This window comes from Arabidopsis lyrata, assembly GCF_000004255.2.
Source record: "Arabidopsis lyrata subsp. lyrata unplaced genomic scaffold ARALYscaffold_7, whole genome shotgun sequence".
Classification (NCBI taxonomy): domain Eukaryota; kingdom Viridiplantae; phylum Streptophyta; class Magnoliopsida; order Brassicales; family Brassicaceae; genus Arabidopsis; species Arabidopsis lyrata.
Genome location: NW_003302549.1, coordinates 2,940,777 through 2,959,914, shown reverse-complemented (window position 1 = coordinate 2,959,914; position 19,138 = coordinate 2,940,777). Strand labels below are relative to the sequence as shown.

At 40.2% G+C, this 19,138-nt stretch overlaps 6 protein-coding genes across 7 annotated transcripts; 3 read left to right on the top strand and 3 right to left on the bottom strand.

Annotated features, from left to right (window-relative positions):
• The first annotated feature begins 24 nt into the window (after positions 1–24).
• On the top strand, positions 25–3,998 carry LOC9305246 (probable E3 ubiquitin ligase SUD1). 2 transcript variants are annotated; one of them, XM_021019623.1, is made up of 8 exons: positions 25–529; positions 802–1,692; positions 1,783–1,994; positions 2,071–2,439; positions 2,598–2,755; positions 2,845–3,008; positions 3,102–3,248; positions 3,328–3,998. In XM_021019623.1, the coding sequence occupies exons 1-8, from the start codon at positions 200–202 to the stop codon at positions 3,700–3,702; spliced, it is 2,646 nt and encodes an 881-aa protein (XP_020875282.1). In that variant the 5' UTR covers positions 25–199; the 3' UTR covers positions 3,703–3,998. The 2 variants fall into 2 exon arrangements, with proteins under 2 accessions (XP_020875282.1, XP_002869175.1); XM_002869129.2 differs by having other exon boundaries at positions 26–529; positions 2,601–2,755.
• A 413-nt stretch (positions 3,999–4,411) lies between these two features.
• LOC9305245 (polyadenylate-binding protein 2) lies at positions 4,412–8,180 on the top strand. Its single transcript, XM_021019630.1, has 9 exons — positions 4,412–5,055; positions 5,295–5,413; positions 5,591–6,247; positions 6,333–6,410; positions 6,491–6,595; positions 6,976–7,113; positions 7,252–7,422; positions 7,524–7,673; positions 7,763–8,180. Exons 1-9 carry the CDS (start codon positions 4,788–4,790, stop codon positions 7,979–7,981), a joined length of 1,905 nt encoding a protein of 634 aa, XP_020875289.1. The 5' UTR covers positions 4,412–4,787; the 3' UTR covers positions 7,982–8,180.
• A 1,316-nt stretch (positions 8,181–9,496) lies between these two features.
• Positions 9,497–11,723, top strand: LOC9303208 (CBS domain-containing protein CBSX2, chloroplastic). The gene is made up of 8 exons (XM_021019628.1): positions 9,497–9,967; positions 10,065–10,152; positions 10,239–10,303; positions 10,491–10,539; positions 10,856–10,908; positions 11,032–11,147; positions 11,267–11,324; positions 11,420–11,723. The coding sequence occupies exons 1-8, from the start codon at positions 9,758–9,760 to the stop codon at positions 11,492–11,494; spliced, it is 714 nt and encodes a 237-aa protein (XP_020875287.1). The 5' UTR covers positions 9,497–9,757; the 3' UTR covers positions 11,495–11,723.
• Positions 11,540–13,519, bottom strand: LOC9303207 (UDP-glycosyltransferase 73B3). The gene is made up of 2 exons (XM_021019625.1): positions 12,422–13,519; positions 11,540–12,327 (listed from the first exon to the last, which is right to left on the bottom strand). The coding sequence occupies exons 1-2, from the start codon at positions 13,404–13,406 to the stop codon at positions 11,867–11,869; spliced, it is 1,446 nt and encodes a 481-aa protein (XP_020875284.1). The 5' UTR covers positions 13,407–13,519; the 3' UTR covers positions 11,540–11,866.
• An 895-nt stretch (positions 13,520–14,414) lies between these two features.
• LOC9303206 (UDP-glucosyl transferase 73B2) lies at positions 14,415–16,390 on the bottom strand. The gene is given in 3 exon segments (XM_021019624.1): positions 14,415–15,057; positions 15,147–16,062; positions 16,064–16,390. Coding segments are annotated over 3 exon segments (1,452 nt in total). The 5' UTR covers positions 16,136–16,390; the 3' UTR covers positions 14,415–14,593.
• A 677-nt stretch (positions 16,391–17,067) lies between these two features.
• LOC9305244 (UDP-glycosyltransferase 73B1) lies at positions 17,068–19,109 on the bottom strand. The gene is made up of 2 exons (XM_002867087.2): positions 17,823–19,109; positions 17,068–17,698 (listed from the first exon to the last, which is right to left on the bottom strand). The coding sequence occupies exons 1-2, from the start codon at positions 18,811–18,813 to the stop codon at positions 17,223–17,225; spliced, it is 1,467 nt and encodes a 488-aa protein (XP_002867133.1). The 5' UTR covers positions 18,814–19,109; the 3' UTR covers positions 17,068–17,222.
• Between the last annotated feature and the right edge of the window lie 29 nt (positions 19,110–19,138).

The window sequence follows — 19,138 nt, the reverse complement described above, 5'->3', positions numbered from 1 at the left end:
CGGTCTAGTCCTACCATATAATCAATTTAGTCGGATAACAATAAACTGCGATAGACCGACCCTTTTAGCTCGGCGTTGTGAATTGGCGGGAGCTTAGTGTGACCCTTCTCCTCAATATCACCGTGGGTCGGCGTAATCCGAGTCACTGAGTTGACTCGCTGCACCGAGTTGAAGCTCGCTACGTTGTTCCTAGTTCTCCATGGAGATTTCCTCCGCCGAATCGTTGTCCATCTCTGGCGCAACCGCCTCTGAGGTCGTCTCGGAGCCTTCGGTATCTTCTTCGTCATCCTCCTCGCGCCTGTCTGCTTCGTCGCCGAATCAGGCCTCTTCCACCGCTTTCTCCACCATGGATCACGCATTTGCTACGGTGGCAGTTGAAGATGAGGAGGACTTGTGCAGGATTTGCAGAATTCCTGGGGATACGGACAATCCGCTTCGGTATCCGTGCACCTGCCGCGGGAGCATCAAATTTGTTCACCAGGATTGCCTCCTTCAGTGGCTTAATCACTGCAAAGCTCGTCACTGCGAGGTTTTGTCTCTCCCTTATAGAAGATTTGCTTTATCTGTGTTTTTTTTATGGTTTTAGGTAACCTTCTCAGTTTGTCTCTCTACGATTTGGTCATAGGTAGTGAGCTTCAATAAGACTATATTGCAGAGTTTGAAGTGCTCTTTCTATAAATGTTTCTTATAGGTCGTAGTTTTACCTAGAATGGAACTCATCCTTATTATTGGAGTTCATGAATCCAGATTATTTGAGTTTAATAGAGTGATTGAAGCTTATTGCTCACTATATCTCTGCAGGTTTGCAAACATCCTTTTTCATTCTCCCCAGTGTATGCTGAAAATGCTCCAACAAGGCTCCCTTTCCAGGAGTTTGTAGTTGCCATTGCCACGAAACTTTTCGGTGTTTTACACTTCTTTCTGCGGTTGAGCTTCCTGATTTCGGCCTGGTTTATCACTATTCCTTATATCACATTTTGGGTATGGCGATTGGCTTTTGTACGGAGTTTTGGTGAAGCTCAGCGGTTGTTCTTAAGTCACATCTCCACCACAGTAATTCTCACTGATTGTTTGCATGGGTTCTTACTGTCGGCAACAATTTACTTCTTTTACTTTGGAGTAATTATACTAAAGGTGATCTTTAGGCGTTTGCGAGAGCTAAGGGGGCAAGAAGAGAGAGACGATGAAGTGGACAGAAATGGTGCTCGTGCTGTCAGAAGACCTGCTGGACAGGCTAATAGGAATCTTGCGGGAGAGGAGAATTGCGAAGATGCTGGGGATCAGGGTGCTGCGGTTGGTCAGATTGTTAATAGGAACCCTGAAAATGTTCTTGAAAGGTTGGGCATACAAGCAGTTCGTATCGAGGCTCAGGTTGAACAGAGTTTTCATGGTTTGGACGACGCTGATGGTGAAGAAGAAGCTGTATCATCCCTCCTTAAACAGTTCTCGGCAGCAATGAGGCATCTGATGACTATGCTCAAAGCTACCTGTTTTTATGTCTACTTCTTAGGGGTCTTCCCTCTGATGTGTGGGTGGTCGCTAGATATTTGCACGGTTGGGATGTTTGGTAAAACAATGTCCCACAGAGTACAGTTTTTATCAACTTCTCCATTGGTAAGCTCACTTCTTCATTGGGTTGTTGGATTCATGTACCTCATGTTTACAATGATCTTCGAAAGCCTTCTTCGAGAGGTACTGTGTTTTCCTTGATCATAATTTCATTATGGAAACAGTTTTTTCTCTGTACTACCTAATATTTTTTCACTTCTGTGCCAATTGCAGGTTCTTCGACCTGGAGTTTTGTATTTCCTTGATTATCTTGAAGATCCTAATGTCGATCCGTTCCAAGATATGATTGATGATCCAGTACACAAGCAAGCTCGGAAGGTTCTGTTAGAAACTGCAGTGTATGGAAGTTTGATTGTCATGCTGGTATTTTTGCCAGTCAAACTTGCGATCCGGATGGCTCCTTCAATCTTTCCACTCGACATATCGTAAGAAATATTGACTAACCTCTTGTTTTTGGAGATTTTGTGTTTGAGGTCTTTCCTAACTTGTGCATCTATGCAGTGTATCCGACCCATTCACTGAGATTCCAGCCGACATGCTTCTGTTACAAATATGCATACCATTTGTTATCAAACATTTCAGATTCCAGACCTCAATTAAGTCCCTTCTACGTTACTGGTTCACTGGTGTTGGTTGGGCGCTTGGTTTGACAGACTTCCTCTTGCCAAGACCAGAGGACAACATTGGTCAGGACAATGGAAACGGTGAACCAGGAAGGCAGAACAGAGTACAAGTATTGCAGGTCGGTAGACCAGATAGGCCCATGGCTGTTCTTCCAGCAGCTGGTGACCCTAACAGAAGTCGCCTATGTGCTGGGAGTGTCAACACGGGTGAGGAATATGAAGATGATGAAAAACAATCTGATTCAGAGTAAGTTATTACTTAAGAAATAAGATAATAGCTTGTTTTGATGCTTCTAATATTTGCATGCTTGTAGTAATTAAAAGGAGTGTTCGCTTGGTATATAGTTGACTAGGTACATAAAAGTTTTCATTAGGTCTTCCCCGGAAATGAATGTAATTTTTTAGCAGGTACAACTTTGTGGTCCGGATAATCCTCCTACTTGTTGCATGGGTGACTCTTCTTCTCTTCAATTCGGCATTGATAGTTGTACCAGTTTCGGTTGGACGTACTCTATTCAGTGTCATCCCAATTCTCCCAACAACTCATGGCATCAAATGCAATGGTAATGTCTATAATTTTTTATCTTCTGAGTCATTCTCTCTAACGGTTACACATTATAAACATTACTAACAGAATTTCCTAAATCTGTAGACCTGTATGCTTTTGTCATTGGCACATATGCCTTGTGGACTACCATATCTGGGGCCACGTACGCTATTGAGCATGTCAAGTCGAAGAGGACTTCAGTCTTGCTTAACCAAATATGGAAATGGTGTGAGATTGTTTCCAAGAGCTCGGTGCTGTTAGCCATATGGGTAAGTGGTTTGTACTGTTATATTTTCAATTTTTGAGATACTCCAAACTCTACTAATTCTGGATTCTGTGCTTTTAAAATGGTGATTAAACAGGTTTTTATCATTCCGGTGCTAATTGGACTTCTGTTTGAGCTTTTGGTTATTGTCCCAATGAGAGTCCCAGTTGATGAAAGCCCTGTCTTCCTCCTGTACCAAGACTGGGCTCTTGGGCTCATCTTTTTGAAGATCTGGACTAGACTGGTAAGTAATTTTCTTCAAATCAGCAATTTTTGCCACATAAGACGATATTTTGTCACTAAAAAACAACGTCATTGGGCAGGTAATGCTGGACCATATGCTTCCTATAGTGGATGATAGCTGGAGAGCAAAGTTTGAGAGGGTAAGAGAAGATGGCTTCACAAGGCTTCAAGGGTTATGGGTACTTGGAGAGATTGTGTTCCCGATTGTGATGAAACTCCTAACAGCTTTATGCGTGCCTTATGTCCTGGCGAGAGGCGTGTTTCCAATGCTCGGCTATCCGCTAGTAGTGAACTCGGCGGTCTACAGATTCACATGGATAGGCTGTCTCTCGGTGATCTTCTTCTGCTTCTGGTTCAGAAACCTTCACAACTCCATCCGTGATGACCGTTATCTCATTGGTCGGAGACTCCATAACTTTGGGGAATCTGCTTTGGCTAATCAAAACCAGAAGTGAGGATGCAGGAGGTGGTGTCTTGATAGGACGTGAGGGAGATGGTTATAATTGAATTAGGTTCAGAGCCTCAGACGTGCAATCCAACAAGAAGTTTAGACAGAGAAAATAGTCATTTGTCAAACTTAATCGGAAACTGTTCACTGAGAGTCGTTTTGACTTACGCTTGGAAAGATTTATTAGTCTATGTGTATCCGTTGATCCTTTTTTTCCTTTCTGTGTATATTCCTTGTGTGTTTGTTTTGTTATTCTTTTGGAAAAGATTGGGTATTGGAAAATCTCTCCCTCATTTTTATGTTCTTTCGTGTTACAATTCTACTGGAAGACCAATCGTGTATTAATTTGAATTGTTTTTACAAGTCAAATCCTAACATATATATTGGTAGTTATATAATTAAGATACTTTGTGCATACCATATGAAATCGTGCGGTATGTTGCCAATGAATTTAGAGTATAGTATATATTAGCAATTTACTTTAGGAAGTAACTTGGTTACTAATAAGATTTTAATTAGCAAAATATTCGAAGGTGCCACACACGCGCGCATCTGTTTGACTTTTCCGAAAGTGACGAGGAGGAAGACGACCTTATCAATTATCATCAACCAACTCTAAAATCAATCTTTCGATTCAATCCAACGGCTGAGATCTTCCCTCACATCAACACTCCTCCTAGGGTTCTCTTCTAGGGAAATTAAAAAAAAATTATAAAAGCAGAATATAGAAAAAACCGTAATGCTTCTCTTTCATCTTTCGTAATTGTCCTTGTTTCGCTAGAATCTCTCGCCCCCAAATATCTCACTCGCCGTCGCAGGCTTCGCCGCCGGCAATTTCTTACCCTATTTCATCTTCCCTCTCCTCTGATATACCCAAAAAAAACATAAAAAACAGCCGCACTAAAAAAACGAAAAAACTAAAACTTTCGCTTAGGTTTTGTTGATTTTGTCTTCCGATTCGATTTCTTTTCTTCTTCCAATTCTAGGGTTTTCGATTTGGTTTCAGTCTAATAACGAGAGGGGAGGGAAGAGTAACTAAAACCCCAAAAAAAAGTCAAAAAAGTTTCGAAAATCCAAAAAAAAAAAGAGAGAATGGCGCAGGTTCAACTTCAGGGTCAGACTCCGAATGGTTCCACCGTGGCGGTCACTTCTGCTCCGGTGACGTCAGGTGGAGCAACGGCGGCCGGGTTTGGTACCACGTCGCTTTATGTGGGGGATCTCGATGTCAATGTGACGGACTCGCAGCTCTTCGATGCGTTTAGCCAAATGGGTCCAGTGGTCTCCGTTCGTGTCTGTAGGGATTTGGCCACTCGCCGATCCCTTGGCTATGGATACGTTAACTTCACCAATCCTCAAGACGGTTAGTCTCCTTAATTTTGGACTTCTTCTTACAATCAAAAAATTTCCAATTTTTAGGGTTTGCTCTATAGTACTAGTACTGGATTTGAATGGGATGTGTTTTAAATGTTGATACTTTATGGTGTTTGTATATATGCAATGTGGTTGACTCTGTTGGAAAAATTATCCCCTGCTTAATCAATCTTTCTCATGCGTACTTCTTATCTTCTAAGGGTACTTTATCTCGTGTCTTTGTTGCAGCTGCCAGAGCGATCCAAGAACTGAATTACATACCTCTTTATGGAAAACCTATTAGGGTTATGTATTCTCATCGTGATCCTAGTGTTCGCCGAAGTGGCGCTGGGAACATTTTCATCAAGGTACTCTTGTCTGTATCCTTCTGACATTTGAGTTGCTGTAAGATAAGATGATTGTTAGGATAAAAATTGTGTCTTGTATTATCCCATTGAAAAGTGTGGCAAAAGTAGTTGATTTCTTTAGTTGTGTACGTTTTTTTGGGTGTTCTTTCTCTGCTAAATCTGGCTATAAATATGCAGAATTTGGACGAGTCCATCGACCACAAAGCACTGCATGATACTTTTTCAGTGTTCGGAAACATTGTGTCGTGCAAGGTAGCTGTTGATTCTTCAGGCCAATCAAAAGGCTATGGGTTTGTGCAATACGCCAATGAAGAATCTGCCCAGAAAGCTATAGAGAAACTGAACGGCATGTTGCTCAATGACAAGCAAGTGTATGTGGGTCCTTTCCTGAGGAGACAAGAAAGAGACTCCACTGCTAACAAAACGAAATTCACCAATGTGTATGTGAAGAATCTCGCGGAAAGTACTACCGATGATGACTTAAAGAACGCTTTTGGCGAGTATGGAAAGATAACAAGTGCTGTGGTGATGAAAGATGGAGATGGGAAGTCTAAGGGCTTTGGGTTTGTTAACTTTGAAAATGCGGATGATGCTGCTAGGGCTGTGGAGTCTCTCAATGGGCACAAATTTGATGATAAGGAGTGGTATGTTGGTAGAGCCCAGAAGAAGTCGGAGAGGGAAACAGAATTAAGGGTCCGTTATGAACAGAATTTGAAGGAAGCTGCAGACAAGTTTCAAAGTTCAAACTTGTATGTGAAGAATTTGGATCCTAGCATTTCAGATGAGAAGCTTAAAGAGATCTTTTCTCCTTTTGGTACCGTTACATCTTGCAAGGTCCAATAGCCCTCTCTCTTTTTATCTGTAGTGAGTTGACTCTCTATAATCATTATTTAAGAAGCTCTTTCATTAAATTTGACAGGTAATGCGGGATCCTAATGGAACAAGCAAAGGCTCAGGTTTTGTTGCTTTCTCAACTCCCGAAGAAGCAACCGAAGCTGTAAGTCAGTTGTATTTTCTTGTGATTGTATGTGTGAGGAAAGGCACTTTGATTGTTAGTAACAGTGGAATACTGTACAGATGTCACAGTTGAGCGGTAAAATGATCGAAAGCAAGCCACTCTATGTGGCTATTGCACAGCGGAAGGAAGACAGAAGGGTCAGTCTCTTGGAATCACCTCTTCTTGTGATATACTTACTACTCCTACTTTGTCTGTTGGAGTGTCAACTCTAAACCATTGGACCCATCATATCCAAGTCTTGAAATGTTTTCCGCTGCATATCTCAATACTGATGCATCTTTATAATCCAGGCCCTACTCATGTCGTTTGGAAATTATATGGTATTGTGAAGATGTAGATATGTCGTTTTAGGCTGTGAGCAAGAACATATGTAAATAAATTGTGATAAGATTATAAAATTGACTTCAATTCGTAACAATTTCCATTGTACAGTACAATAATGTATAAAGTAAAAACAACAAATGTCCTAGTATTAGGAAGACATAAAAATCTCATTTTTTATCTCCTGCTGCTAACTGCTGAGTGTTTGCATTGATGTGAATAGGCTCAGTTTTCCCAAGTGAGGCCAGTTGCAATGCAGCCGTCTGTTGGTCCCCGCATGCCAGTGTATCCCCCGGGTGGTCCTGGTATTGGACAACAAATGTTCTATGGTCAGGGCCCTCCTACCATGATTCCTCCCCAGGTAATCATCATGTTTGCTCTACTTTAAGTAGCCGTATGCGATTTTGCTCAAATGAGCCCAGATGCTTCCCAATTCTATTTTGAAACTGTTGGGATAATGTTTAACCTAATATTAACCTGTACTTGTGCAATGCCACAGCCTGGGTTTGGATACCAACAGCAGCTTGTTCCTGGAATGAGACCTGGTGGGGGCCCTGGACCCAATTTCTTCATGCCTATGGTTCAGCAACAGCAGCAGCGTCCTGGGGGAGGAAGACGTCCTGGGGGAATCCAACACCCCCAGCAGCAAAATCCCATGATGCAACAACAGGTTCTTCTCTTTTCCTTATTTAGTTGCAATAATGCTGCTTTGCTTGCTCCTCTCTCTTTAAATAGTTGATCATATGAGTTTTCTGTTTGGCTGGTGGTTAGATGCATCCAAGGGGTCGGATGTTCCGGTATCCCCAAGGACGTGGTGGTAGTGGTGAGGTGCCTCCATATGATATGGGCAACAACATGCCATTGCCTATTGGAGCTTTGGCTTCACATCTAGCTAATGCTTCTCCAGAGCAACAGAGGACGGTGAGAGAATCTCTAAAAGACCAGATAGAGAGACTGGTTTTGTTTTGATTATTATAATGCTTAATGTTGACCCTTTGGTGAGTGTGCAGATGCTGGGTGAGAGTCTGTACCCGTTGGTGGAGCAGCTTGAGGCAGAGTCTGCAGCCAAAGTGACTGGGATGCTTTTGGAGATGGACCAGACTGAAGTGCTCCATCTGTTGGAGTCACCAGAAGCTCTCAAGGCCAAAGTTGCAGAGGCTATGGATGTTCTCAGGAGCGTCGCTGCTGGTGGTGCAGCCGAGCAGCTCGCTTCCTTGAACCTCTCTTAACTTGTTTTTTACCATTTGATCTTTTGCTTTTGTCTCTCCCATACAATTGGAGTTGTTTCTTTCTCTATTCGTTCCCTACCTGGGAATTTGGATTCCTCCACATAACTGCTTTTGTGTTATTTTAAACCTTCGTTTTCAAAACCACAAAGGAAAAACCCATCTGCTTTGTTCTTCTGATTTAGTTGCATGTTCTTGCTTATTCGATCTAGTCTTCACGGAAGATAAACTTGATATCGATAAGGACTGTGATTGTTGCTTCTAGTCTTTTTCTTACCAGTTTTGAAGCTCTAATTTATGGTGAAAGGTGGATAAAATCGTTGTGGTAAAAACTAAAATTGGATGATTGGTCTCATTATCAGCTTACAGTGTTTGATGAGATAATACTTTTTTAATCCACTTGCTTCTTGGTTGATTGGCACTTGGCAGTTATTGATTTTGCTTTTGGAATACTTTTTCTGCATCTATTAGACAATGAGAAACTATCTACTTACAAGAAAAGAAAGTCTTTTATCTACATTAAGTATTCAGGATATTCGGATTTTTCATACATGAATTTTGTTTTCCAGCACATTGCGCATGAACTATATCGTCTACTTGTTTTCTTTGTGTGTATTTGACAACTAGATGACATGCAGCGAGACAGCTTTTAGGTCTGATGACATTTGTGAACTAATTCTGAAGTATTTATTAAAGTGTGACCGACTATTATCAAACGGGAAAAATGCCAATTAAATGATGAACTTTTTCATTACGTCATTTTTAATTCTCAACTTTGCCTGAAACGATTTAAATAGTAAACTTTTTTTGACTTTCCATTTAAATGCCAAACTTTATTTGACTTTGCCATTTAAGACCCGACGTTAAGTCGATCAACGGAACAATTAAACGCTGATTAAATGCCGTTAATAGCTCCTCTTAAATTAAAACGATGCCGTTTTAATACACATAAACGACGTCGTTTTTTGAATTTACAAAACCCCAATCAAACTCATTTGCCCCAAATCGAAAAATCCCCAAACCCATAACCCTAGAAATCGAAAGCTTCAGATTTCTCTCATTCTCTTCTGGGATTTACTCATTCTCTTTTGGATTCATTCTTGTGATTCTCTCAACTTGGTATAATGAGTTCAAGTTCTATAACATCGAACGTTGTCGGAGTCTGTGGTGTGCCATCGAAGTGTAATCAATTTCTAGGGTTATGAACGTCGGGTCTTAAATGGAAAAGTCAAACAAAGTTTGGCATTTAAATGAAAAGTCAAAGAAAGTTCAGCATTTAAATCGTTTCAGAAAAAGTTGGGAATTAAAAACGACGTAATGAAAAAGTTCAGCATTTAATTTGCATTATTCCCATTATCAAACTCTCTAGATATTTTAACTCATGTCAACATTCAACAATGACGACATAAAAGTCCAGTAACACTTAAAACCAAAAGAGGGTTCCAATTAGGGTTTCTTGTTAATTCGAAATTGGACTTTTACAAATTTTGACGAAAAAAAAGAGTCGAAAATATCGTTTCGAAATCGACGACCCAAAGGAATAGTAAAAATGCCGACCAATCAACCAAATACGAAAATTGATATGTGGCCATGTCCCCACCACCACCATCACAAGTACCTTTTCCCCGAAGTTTACCCACCCAATCAAAACGCTTCTCCTTCTTCTTCTTCACTTCTCTCTCTCCTTCAACAAAATTTTCTACCTTTGTTTCTCTCAGATTTCATAAAAAAAGATTAAATTTTTCATTGGAATTGGTGAGGTACAGAGGATAAGCGATTATGGGTTCCATCTCTTTATCCTATTCTCTGCCCATAACGCGACTTCCACTACTTACATCACTCAATCATCAATGCTTCCTTCCGATTTCTTCTTCATCTTTCCCTCTTCTTCCTCTCTCTAATCGTCGTCGCTCCTCCACTTTTTCACCGTCAATCGCCGTCTCTGCCTTCTTCGCAGCTCCTGCCAGCGTTAATAATAACTCTGTTCCGGTGAGTCAAGTTTCCTCCTTTTAGATAAACCCTTTTGACCCCTAACCCTTTTGGCTTATATTTTGAGATTTTGTTTTGGCTCTTTTGGGTGTTTCAGGCAAAAAATGGAGGTTACACTGTTGGGGATTTCATGACACCGAGACAGAATTTGCACGTTGTTAAGCCCTCAACCTCGGTCGATGATGGTAATTATTCAGAAAATTGGTACAAATTTTCCAGCAATCAATCCTTGTAGTAGTCTCTAAATTTTGGTTTTTTGGTTATCTTCCAGCATTGGAACTTCTGGTTGAGAAGAAAGTCACGGGATTGCCTGTAATTGATGATAATTGGACACTGGTATAAATGATCTCTTTTGTCATTGTGTTCCTCTGTTTAGATTCTTGAGCAACAAGCTCATGATTATCCATAGTCGTATAAGCTAGCGTCGTTGGTTTAGTTACTGATTTATTGGATTCAGAAGTTAACAAGATATGCTTTATCTATCTGAGATCTTTTACTTACCCTGTTGTTATTTCTCCTGCAGGTTGGTGTTGTTTCTGATTACGATTTGCTTGCACTGGACTCCATCTCTGGTAATGTATACCCCAAGTTTGTAAAATCTTCTGTTGGTTTTCTTTCCGCAAGAAGAGAAACCCCTTGTGTGATGATCACAAAAGCATACGGTTTCAGTTTCACTATATATAATCCTAGGAATACTCTTATTGTTTAGGAACAGAGTTAAGGAGTTAAGTCATAATCTATTTCTAGGATTTCACTTCTGGACTTGTGGATGATCTTATTTTTGTTTGCACGTAGTTTCATGTTTAGTTTTGTTGTCAAGTACGTTTTATGGTTTTGTATAGCGCAGTTTGGCGAAAACAACTTAACCTCTTGTCTTTTATATTATAGGCCGCAGTCAAAATGATACAAACTTGTTCCCTGATGTTGACAGTACCTGGAAAGTATGTTTCTCCCTATCCGTTTATTCATCGTTTGCTTTAGTTGAGGACTAGTGTTTGTTTCATTTGCATGAAATTCCTGGGAATGAGGTTTACTTATACCATATTCGATTCTCTTTTCGCCAGACGTTTAATGAACTCCAGAAACTGATCAGTAAGACATATGGAAAAGTTGTTGGAGACTTGATGACACCATCTCCTCTCGTTGTCCGTGATTCTACCAATTTAGAAGATGCAGCCAGGTATCTTCCTCTTTATTTTTTCCCTTTGCAAACATTAAATGGTAGAAGCTTAGGGGGAGTGAGTTCAATCCAATTTTTCTAGTGACATTACAAGAACTGTAACCATTTTTGGTCTCCAGGTTGCTTCTGGAAACAAAATTCCGAAGATTACCAGTCGTGGATGCTGATGGAAAACTGGTGAGAATCCCAATTCTTCTTCTTTCTGCAGTTTGATTTTTGTCTTATCTTTTCAGTTTCTAAACACATTCTTTTTTTTTTTTCCGGGCAACAAGATTGGGATCCTTACAAGGGGAAACGTTGTAAGGGCTGCGCTGCAGATCAAACGGGAAACCGAGAACTCTACATAGCTAGGAAGCAGCAGTGATAAGGCAGATCCCTTGAATCTGCCATAGTTAATAGCGAAATCTATTTATTCCATTGATATAAGTATATATATGCACTCATTCTCTGTTAATTTTCGGCTCTCAGTAACAATTCTTTTTGTTACTTTAGGAGTAACATTTCTCAGACTCAGAACTGAAGACAAATGGTATAGCTTATATTTTATTGTAGCACAAGTCTACTCTTATCACCAAATCAAAGGCCAAGCAGAATCGAACTACTCTTCATTCTCTTACTGAGCTCTTCAATGAAGCTATTCAAAACGATAAAGGAACACCCTGTTTTCTCCACCGCGGCTTTGGCCATCACAACCTCTTCTCTGCCTTCGTCTCTGCTAATTAGGAGGTAAACTCTTCTATGAAGTTGTTTAGCTCATTAAAAGAAGACCCTCCTTCTTCCACAGCGGCTTTAGCCATCTCTGCCAGCTTCTTTGCCCGCTCCCGCCTCTCATCCGCCTCTTCCCCAACCAACACCTCCCTCACTGCTTTATCCACTTTCTCTCTGCTAATGAAATCTCCCGTAGTCCTTACATGCTTTTTAGCTCCCACGCTCACTCCTGTTCTAAGAACTTGCGTAACCAATTTCTCGTTGTAGAATTGCTCCGCTCCAACCGGCCATGTCACCATCGGTAGCCCTGCAGCCACTCCTTCAAGAAGCGAGTTCCAGCCGCAATGGGTCACGAACCCACCAGTTGCTTGATGGTCTAGTATCAGTACCTGTGGTGCCCATCCTCTTATTATCATCCCTTTCCCTTTCACCCTCTCTTCAAACCCTTCTGGTAACCATTCTTCTTTGTCATCTATTCATACCAAATTTTGTTAAGAGTAAGAAACAGAGCAGCCCAAAAATCCAATTATATAAGCTGCAATTGTTTGAAACGTTAATTTCTATACCTGTGTTTTTCCTAACAACCCAGATAAAATTTGCTCCAGAAGTTTCTAATCCTGCAGCGATCTCGAATAGCTGCTCGTTCTTGAAGCAAGCCACGCTCCCAAAGGAAATGTAAATGACTGAATCTGGTTTCTTGGAGTCAAGCCATTTGAGGCATTCAACTTCATCAATGCTTGCTTTCTTTCCTCTCTCAGCCTTCTCCTCAAACCCTCTGTTGTAAACCGAGAGCGGACCGATATGCCATGCTCTCTTCACTACAACACTCTTGTAAAAATTGGCGTAATCAGGTTCAAGCTCGTAAAAGCTGTTGACAATAACACCAGAACTCTTCACATCAGATTCTTTGACCTCAATCATAAACTTCCCCATCTCGCTTTCTTCGTCACGGTCTGCGATCTGTTCTTTTGTTATCACTATGTTCCCAGGGAGATCAGGGATCACAAATGGCTCACAACTCGAAGCTACTCTGTTTTGTGGGTTATGCACCCTGATGCAATATTCGGAGCATAAAGAGAAATAGCCAGTGCCGTGGAACACAAGTCTTGGCACATTCAACTTTTCAGCAGCTTCAGTAGCCCATGGGAAGAACATGTCGGCGATAAGACAGTCTGGTCTCGTTGTCTCGAGGAGCTTCTCAAGCTGGTCTTTGAAAAACCTTGTCGACAGAAAGAACTTCAAGGTCAGATACTGTCTATCATCATTGTTGTTTGAGGTGAAGAAATCGACGTTTTCACATCCTTCTGGTAACCCTAGCTCCACGCAAGGGAAATCGAAGATCTGGATGTCGATTTCAAGACTCGGATTCAGGTTCTTGAATGTGTCGATTGGTTTTTGTAGGATCTTGGAGTTGAGAGGTGTGGTGAGGATTGTAGATTTGGCTCCTCTGCTAGAGAAAAGCTTAGCCATGTCTAAAGTTGGTATCAGGTGGCCATAAGCCATGAAAGGGAAGAACATAACATGGAGCTTACGATGATGATTACTACCCATGTTTGAGTTTGGTCGAAAAGAAAATGAGATGTTTTTGAGAAAAAATTAATAAAAAGAAATGAGAGAATCTGAAAACAAATGTTTTATCTAGTCGTGTTGAATGATTGTAAGAGTTTTATACATATCTATATTATATGTATTATGGGTGTGACTATTTTGGGTATAGTGGACTCTGACGTCTTCACATACATCACTTGTTTCCGGTACGTGTTTGCATACGTCGCTTGCAGTTTTTTTTTTTTTTTTTTTTTTGAAGAAAATCAATTTAGAGATCCATCATATGTTAACTTTTCTATGATAAATAAGATAACCATATATAATCACTCACTCGATTATTTTAATTTGATTAACGATTTACTGTTATTTTGTCTGACGTCTTAATCACGAGAAGAAATTGTATTACTATTTATCTACTTTAGTTATTCATGTACGAAAAAAATACTAAGTAGGTATATTTTTTTTTTTTTTTTTGTCAAGATTTATATTTTGCCATTTAAGAAATTGTTTATTTCTCTAATGCATTGGGTCTAGATATCAGAGGAAAATGAGAAAAGTTTATGATCATAAGTCATAACATGTGGGTTGGTGGTGGTGGTCCACCAGTTAGAAGAATGCAAATTGCCATTGCCTTATGGGATATTTGGATATTATCCACACAAAAAGCTTCTGGCTATAATGAAAAATAAAATTAAAAAAAAATATTTAGAGTTTGTATGCTAATCAGGTAAAGTTTTGAAACTAAAATTCTTTTTAACTAATTTAAAGAACCGATAATCACCATCCTTTGCAGTTTTTTTTTTTTTTGAACACCATCATCATTTACCAATACTGCAAACTAAGAGGTCATTTTAAATTTGAATGAACAAATCCAAATATTATGCTAGTTTTTTTTCACATATGAAAATACTACTAAAACACTTTGACAGCGAAGCACGTGACATTGAATCAACAGTTAATAGAAAACAAGTACGTAATTGTTGAAGTAACTCAAACCAGTACACTATCAAATTCATTGTTAGCATTTAAAAATATTGATTCTTTAACCATTGGTTTTCTTCTAACAAAACAGAGGATTATGCTGAAGATAATAGTTAGAGAGATGCCTATGGTAAGGTAGCTGCCATTTTTGTTAACTAACTTGACAAACAGTGAATTAACTTATATCTCTTATATAATCTGTATGAAGATTATGAACTAAACTCTTCCATGAAGCTGTTTAGACCGTTGAAGGAAGACCCTCCTTCTTCCACGGCGGCTTTAGCCATCGCCGCCAGCTTCTTTGCCCGCCTCCGCCTCTCCTCTGCCGCTTCCCCAGCAAAAACCTCCCTCACCGCTTTATCCACTTTCTCTCTGCTAATGAAATCTCCCATCATAACCTTCACATGCCTTTTCGCTCCCACGCTCACTCCTGTTCTGAGCACTTGTGTAACCAATTTCTCGTTGTAGAATTGCTCCGCTCCAACCGGCCATGTCACCATCGGTAGCCCTGCAGCCACTCCTTCAAGAATCGAGTTCCAGCCGCAATGGGTCACGAACCCACCGGTTGCTTGGTGGTCAAGTATCAGTACCTGTGGTGCCCATCCTCTTATTATCATCCCTTTCCCTTTCACCCTCTCTTCGAACCCTTCTGGTAACCATTCTTCTTTGTCATCTGTTCACTCCAAATTTTGTATCAGATTAAAAACAAAGCAACCCAAATTACAGTTATACTATATAGGCTTCAAACGTCAATATCATTACCTGTGGCTTTCCTAACAACCCATATGAAACTTGTGCCGGAAGCTTCTAACCCTGCAGCGATCTCGAATAACTGCTCATTCTTGAAGAAAGCCACGCTCCCAAAGGAAACATAAATGACTGAATCTGGTTTCTTGGAGTCGAGCCATTTGAGGCATTCAGCCTCATCAATGTTCGCTTTCTTTCCTCTCCCAGCCTTCTCCTCAAATCCTCTGTTGTAAACGGAGAGAGGACCGATATGCCACGCTCTCTTTTGTACACAACTTTTGTAAAAATCGGCATAATCATGTTCTAGCTCGTAGAAACTATTCACAACAACTCCTGAGCTGTTCACTTCTGATTCCCTAACTTCAGTCATAAACTTTCCCATGTCAGATTCCCCATCGCCATCTATGATCTGTTCTTCAGTTATCACTATGTTCCCAGGGAGCTCGGGAATCACAAATGGCTCACAGCTTGAAGCCACTCTCTTCTGTGGTTTATGCACTCCGATGCAATAACCAGCGCATAAAGAGAAGTAGCCAGTGCCGTGGAACACAAGTCTTGGCACATTGAACTTCCCAGCAGCTTCAGTAGCCCAGGGGAAGAACATGTCTGCGATAAGACAGTCTGGTCTCGTTGTCTCAAGGAGTTTCTCAAGCTGGTCTTTCAAAAACCTTGTCGAAAAAAAGAATTTCACGATCATCTCGTTTCTATCATCATTGTTGTTTGAAGTGAAGAAATCTACGTTTTCACATCCTTCAGGTAACCCGAGCTCCACGCAAGAAAAATCGAAGATCTGGATGTCGATTTCGAGACTCGGATTCAGGTTCTTGAATGTGTCGATGGGTTTTTGGAGGATCTTGGAGTTGAGAGGTGTGGTGAGGATTGTGGATTTGGCTCCTCTGCTAGAGAAAAGCTTAGCCATGTCTAGAGTTGGGTATCATGTGGCCATAAGCCATGAAAGGGAAGAACATAACATGGAGCTTTCGATGATGATGGTCACTACCCATGATTGACTGGTTGAAAAGAAAATGAGATGTTTTGAGAAATTTGAGAAAATTAATTAAGAGAGATGAAAGATTCTGAAGTTCGTAGAAAATATTGTTTTCCCTCGTCGTGATTTAATGGTTGTAAGAGTGGAGTAAATATCTATATATAAATCACGAAAATTTGGGAATGATAATAGATGGGTAACGGATACTGACGTCTTTGCATACGTCTCTAGTTTTGGTTTCTTTGGTACTTCCTATCTTCTTAACGTGTCAGAGTGGTATCAGTTTCAAGGTCTTTTGGAACCAAAACCTTGTAACTTGTAAACTAATTTCGAGATCAACAAAATTATGATCATTTTTTTTATAAAAAGAAAATGAGAGAAGAGAAAAAACATATGTGTACAATCAAATTAATCCACAAAAAAGTGTGATTAGTTGACCAATAATAAAAAATCACCGGATTAATATTAATATCAATGTATTAACTATAACAATTATTTTGTTTTCATGATTTTTTTTAATCATGATAACACATACCGATAACATCAATACAAAGCAATGGGTAACTTGACTTGGTCAATGCATTGGGTTTCTTGATTTGGTCAATGCATTGGGTTACTTGTCTTGGTCAATTTGGATCTTTGCATTAGAGAAAAGTGAGGTTATTTGGTCCACCAGTTTATCAGGACTTAGAAGATCGTATTTATCAGTCACCCAACAGATATGTTTCTTCTAGAGATAGTTTGACGATCCTAATCAAATAAAATGTCTTGTAATTAAAATTTCTCTTAAAATTATTTTAATTTTTAGAAAGAATTAAAGGTTAGGTATTGATGTTGGTGTGTACCAAATCTTAGTGGACTCCTCGTGGTTTTTGTTCTTTATTTTAACAGAACGAACAAAACTTAACGGAACTATTGTTGGGTTTGTGTCCTGATGGCTCAAGAACCTAACTTCACATTCATCTACCAATACTACAAACTAAAAGGTCATTCATTGTAAATTTGAATGAACAAATACAATCTTTTACTAACTTTCTTTTCGTTACTCAAACCAACAGAATTACAAAAACATTATTCCATAACTTGCAATACATTCAATTTCTTTATACCTTCTCTTTTTGCAATTTAACCAACATAAGCTCTTCCATCAACCTATCCAACTCTAGATCTGAAGATCCTCCTTCTTTCACCGCATTTTTCGCCATTTCCGCTAACTCCTTGGCCCGTTTCCTCCTCTCTTCTCCAACCATCACTTCCCTCACTGCTCTCTCCACTTTCTCTCTGCTAATGAAGTCTCCAACGACTTGCATCATCTTCTTCACTCCCACACTCACTCCTGTTTTCAACACTTGTGTCACCAATTTCTCATTGTAGAACTGCTCGGCTCCCACGGGCCACGTCACCATTGGCAGGCCCGAAGCCACGCCTTCTAGAAGCGAGTTCCATCCGCAATGCGTCAAAAATCCACCAGTTGCTTGATGGTCTAGTATCAGCACTTGTGGCGCCCACCCACGGATTATTAATCCTTTTCCCTTCGTCTTCTCTTCAAACCCATCTGGTAACCAATCTTCCTTCTCAACTATTTAAATGTAATGCAAACACAAAAGTTAGAGTTTGAAACAATAGAATCCAAATTAAACCATTGGTTTTCTCTAAAACAAAAACAGAGGATTATGCTGCAAAAACAGAGATGTCTATGATACCTTGGCTGCCTTTTTTGTTAACCACCCAGACAAAAGCATGTCCTGACATATCCAACGCAGCTGCAATCTCTATCAGCTGCTCGTTATTAAAGCTAGACATGGTTCCAAAGGCCATGTAAATCACTGAATCACATTTCTTGGAATCGAGCCATTTCAAACATTCATGCTCATCAATGCTTGCTTTTTTGCCTCTTTCTGCTTTCTCCTCGAACCTTCTATTTCCTAAAGAAAGCGGACCGATATGCCACGCCCTTTTCGCCACAAAACTCTTGAAATAATCTGAGTAAGCCGGTTCAAGCTCGTAGAAGCTGTTCACCAACACACCAAAGCTATCTCTCTCTGAGTCTCTTATTTCCTTCATAAACCTCCCCACTACAGACTCTTCTTCTTTCTCTATGACCTGCTCCCCTGTAATCACAATGTCTCCCGGGAGATCAGGTATCACAAAGGGCTCAGAACTTGAAGCTACATTCTTAGGGAGCCTTATGCAATGAGAAGCACATAAAGAAAAGAAGCCTGTGCCGTGGAACACAAGTCTCGGTACTCCAAACTTCTCAGCGACTTTAGTGGCCCAAGGGAAGAACATGTTGCCGACAAGACAGTCTGGTCTCATTGTCTCAAGGAGCTGCTCTAGTGGCTCTTTGAAATATTTCATTGCGAGTAAAAACTTTTGATTCAAGTCACCTATGTTTAGGTCAGGCGTCGAGAAGATGAAATCAGTATTCTCACATCCATCAGGCAAACCAAGCTCAGTGCAAGGGAAATGAAGGATCTGGATGGTGATGTCTTCGAGTCCCGGGTTGTCTTGGTTGAATGATTTGATGGGTTTCTCGAAGAAGAGCTTGGCATTTAGAGGTGTAGTGAGGATAGTGGATTTAGCTCCTTTGGTAGCGAAGAGCTTGGCCATGTCCAGAGTTGGTATCATGTGGCCATGAGCCATGAAAGGGAAGAGCAAGAAATGGAGCTTAGAGACTTTGCCGGAAGTTCCCATGTTTGGCTGATGAGAAAATCAGGATCTGGCTAATAAGAATGTGTTTAGGAGGTTGAAGCAAGAGGCGAGGTAAGAGAATGAAGTTTGGGAGATAACGCTTGGTTGATATATAACAACTACAATATATGTTAACGAAAGTCCGAAACTGCATCGTTTTGTCAACAAGATATGACTCAAAATGTTGCAATCATGTGTTACAATCACAAAACGGACCCCATATGGCCATATCAAATTAATGTTTTAAAAGAAGAAAAGAGATCAATCGTTGCAGAGATTTGAGAAACTTTCTAAAGTTGATGATATGGAAAATTTGATATCCTTATGA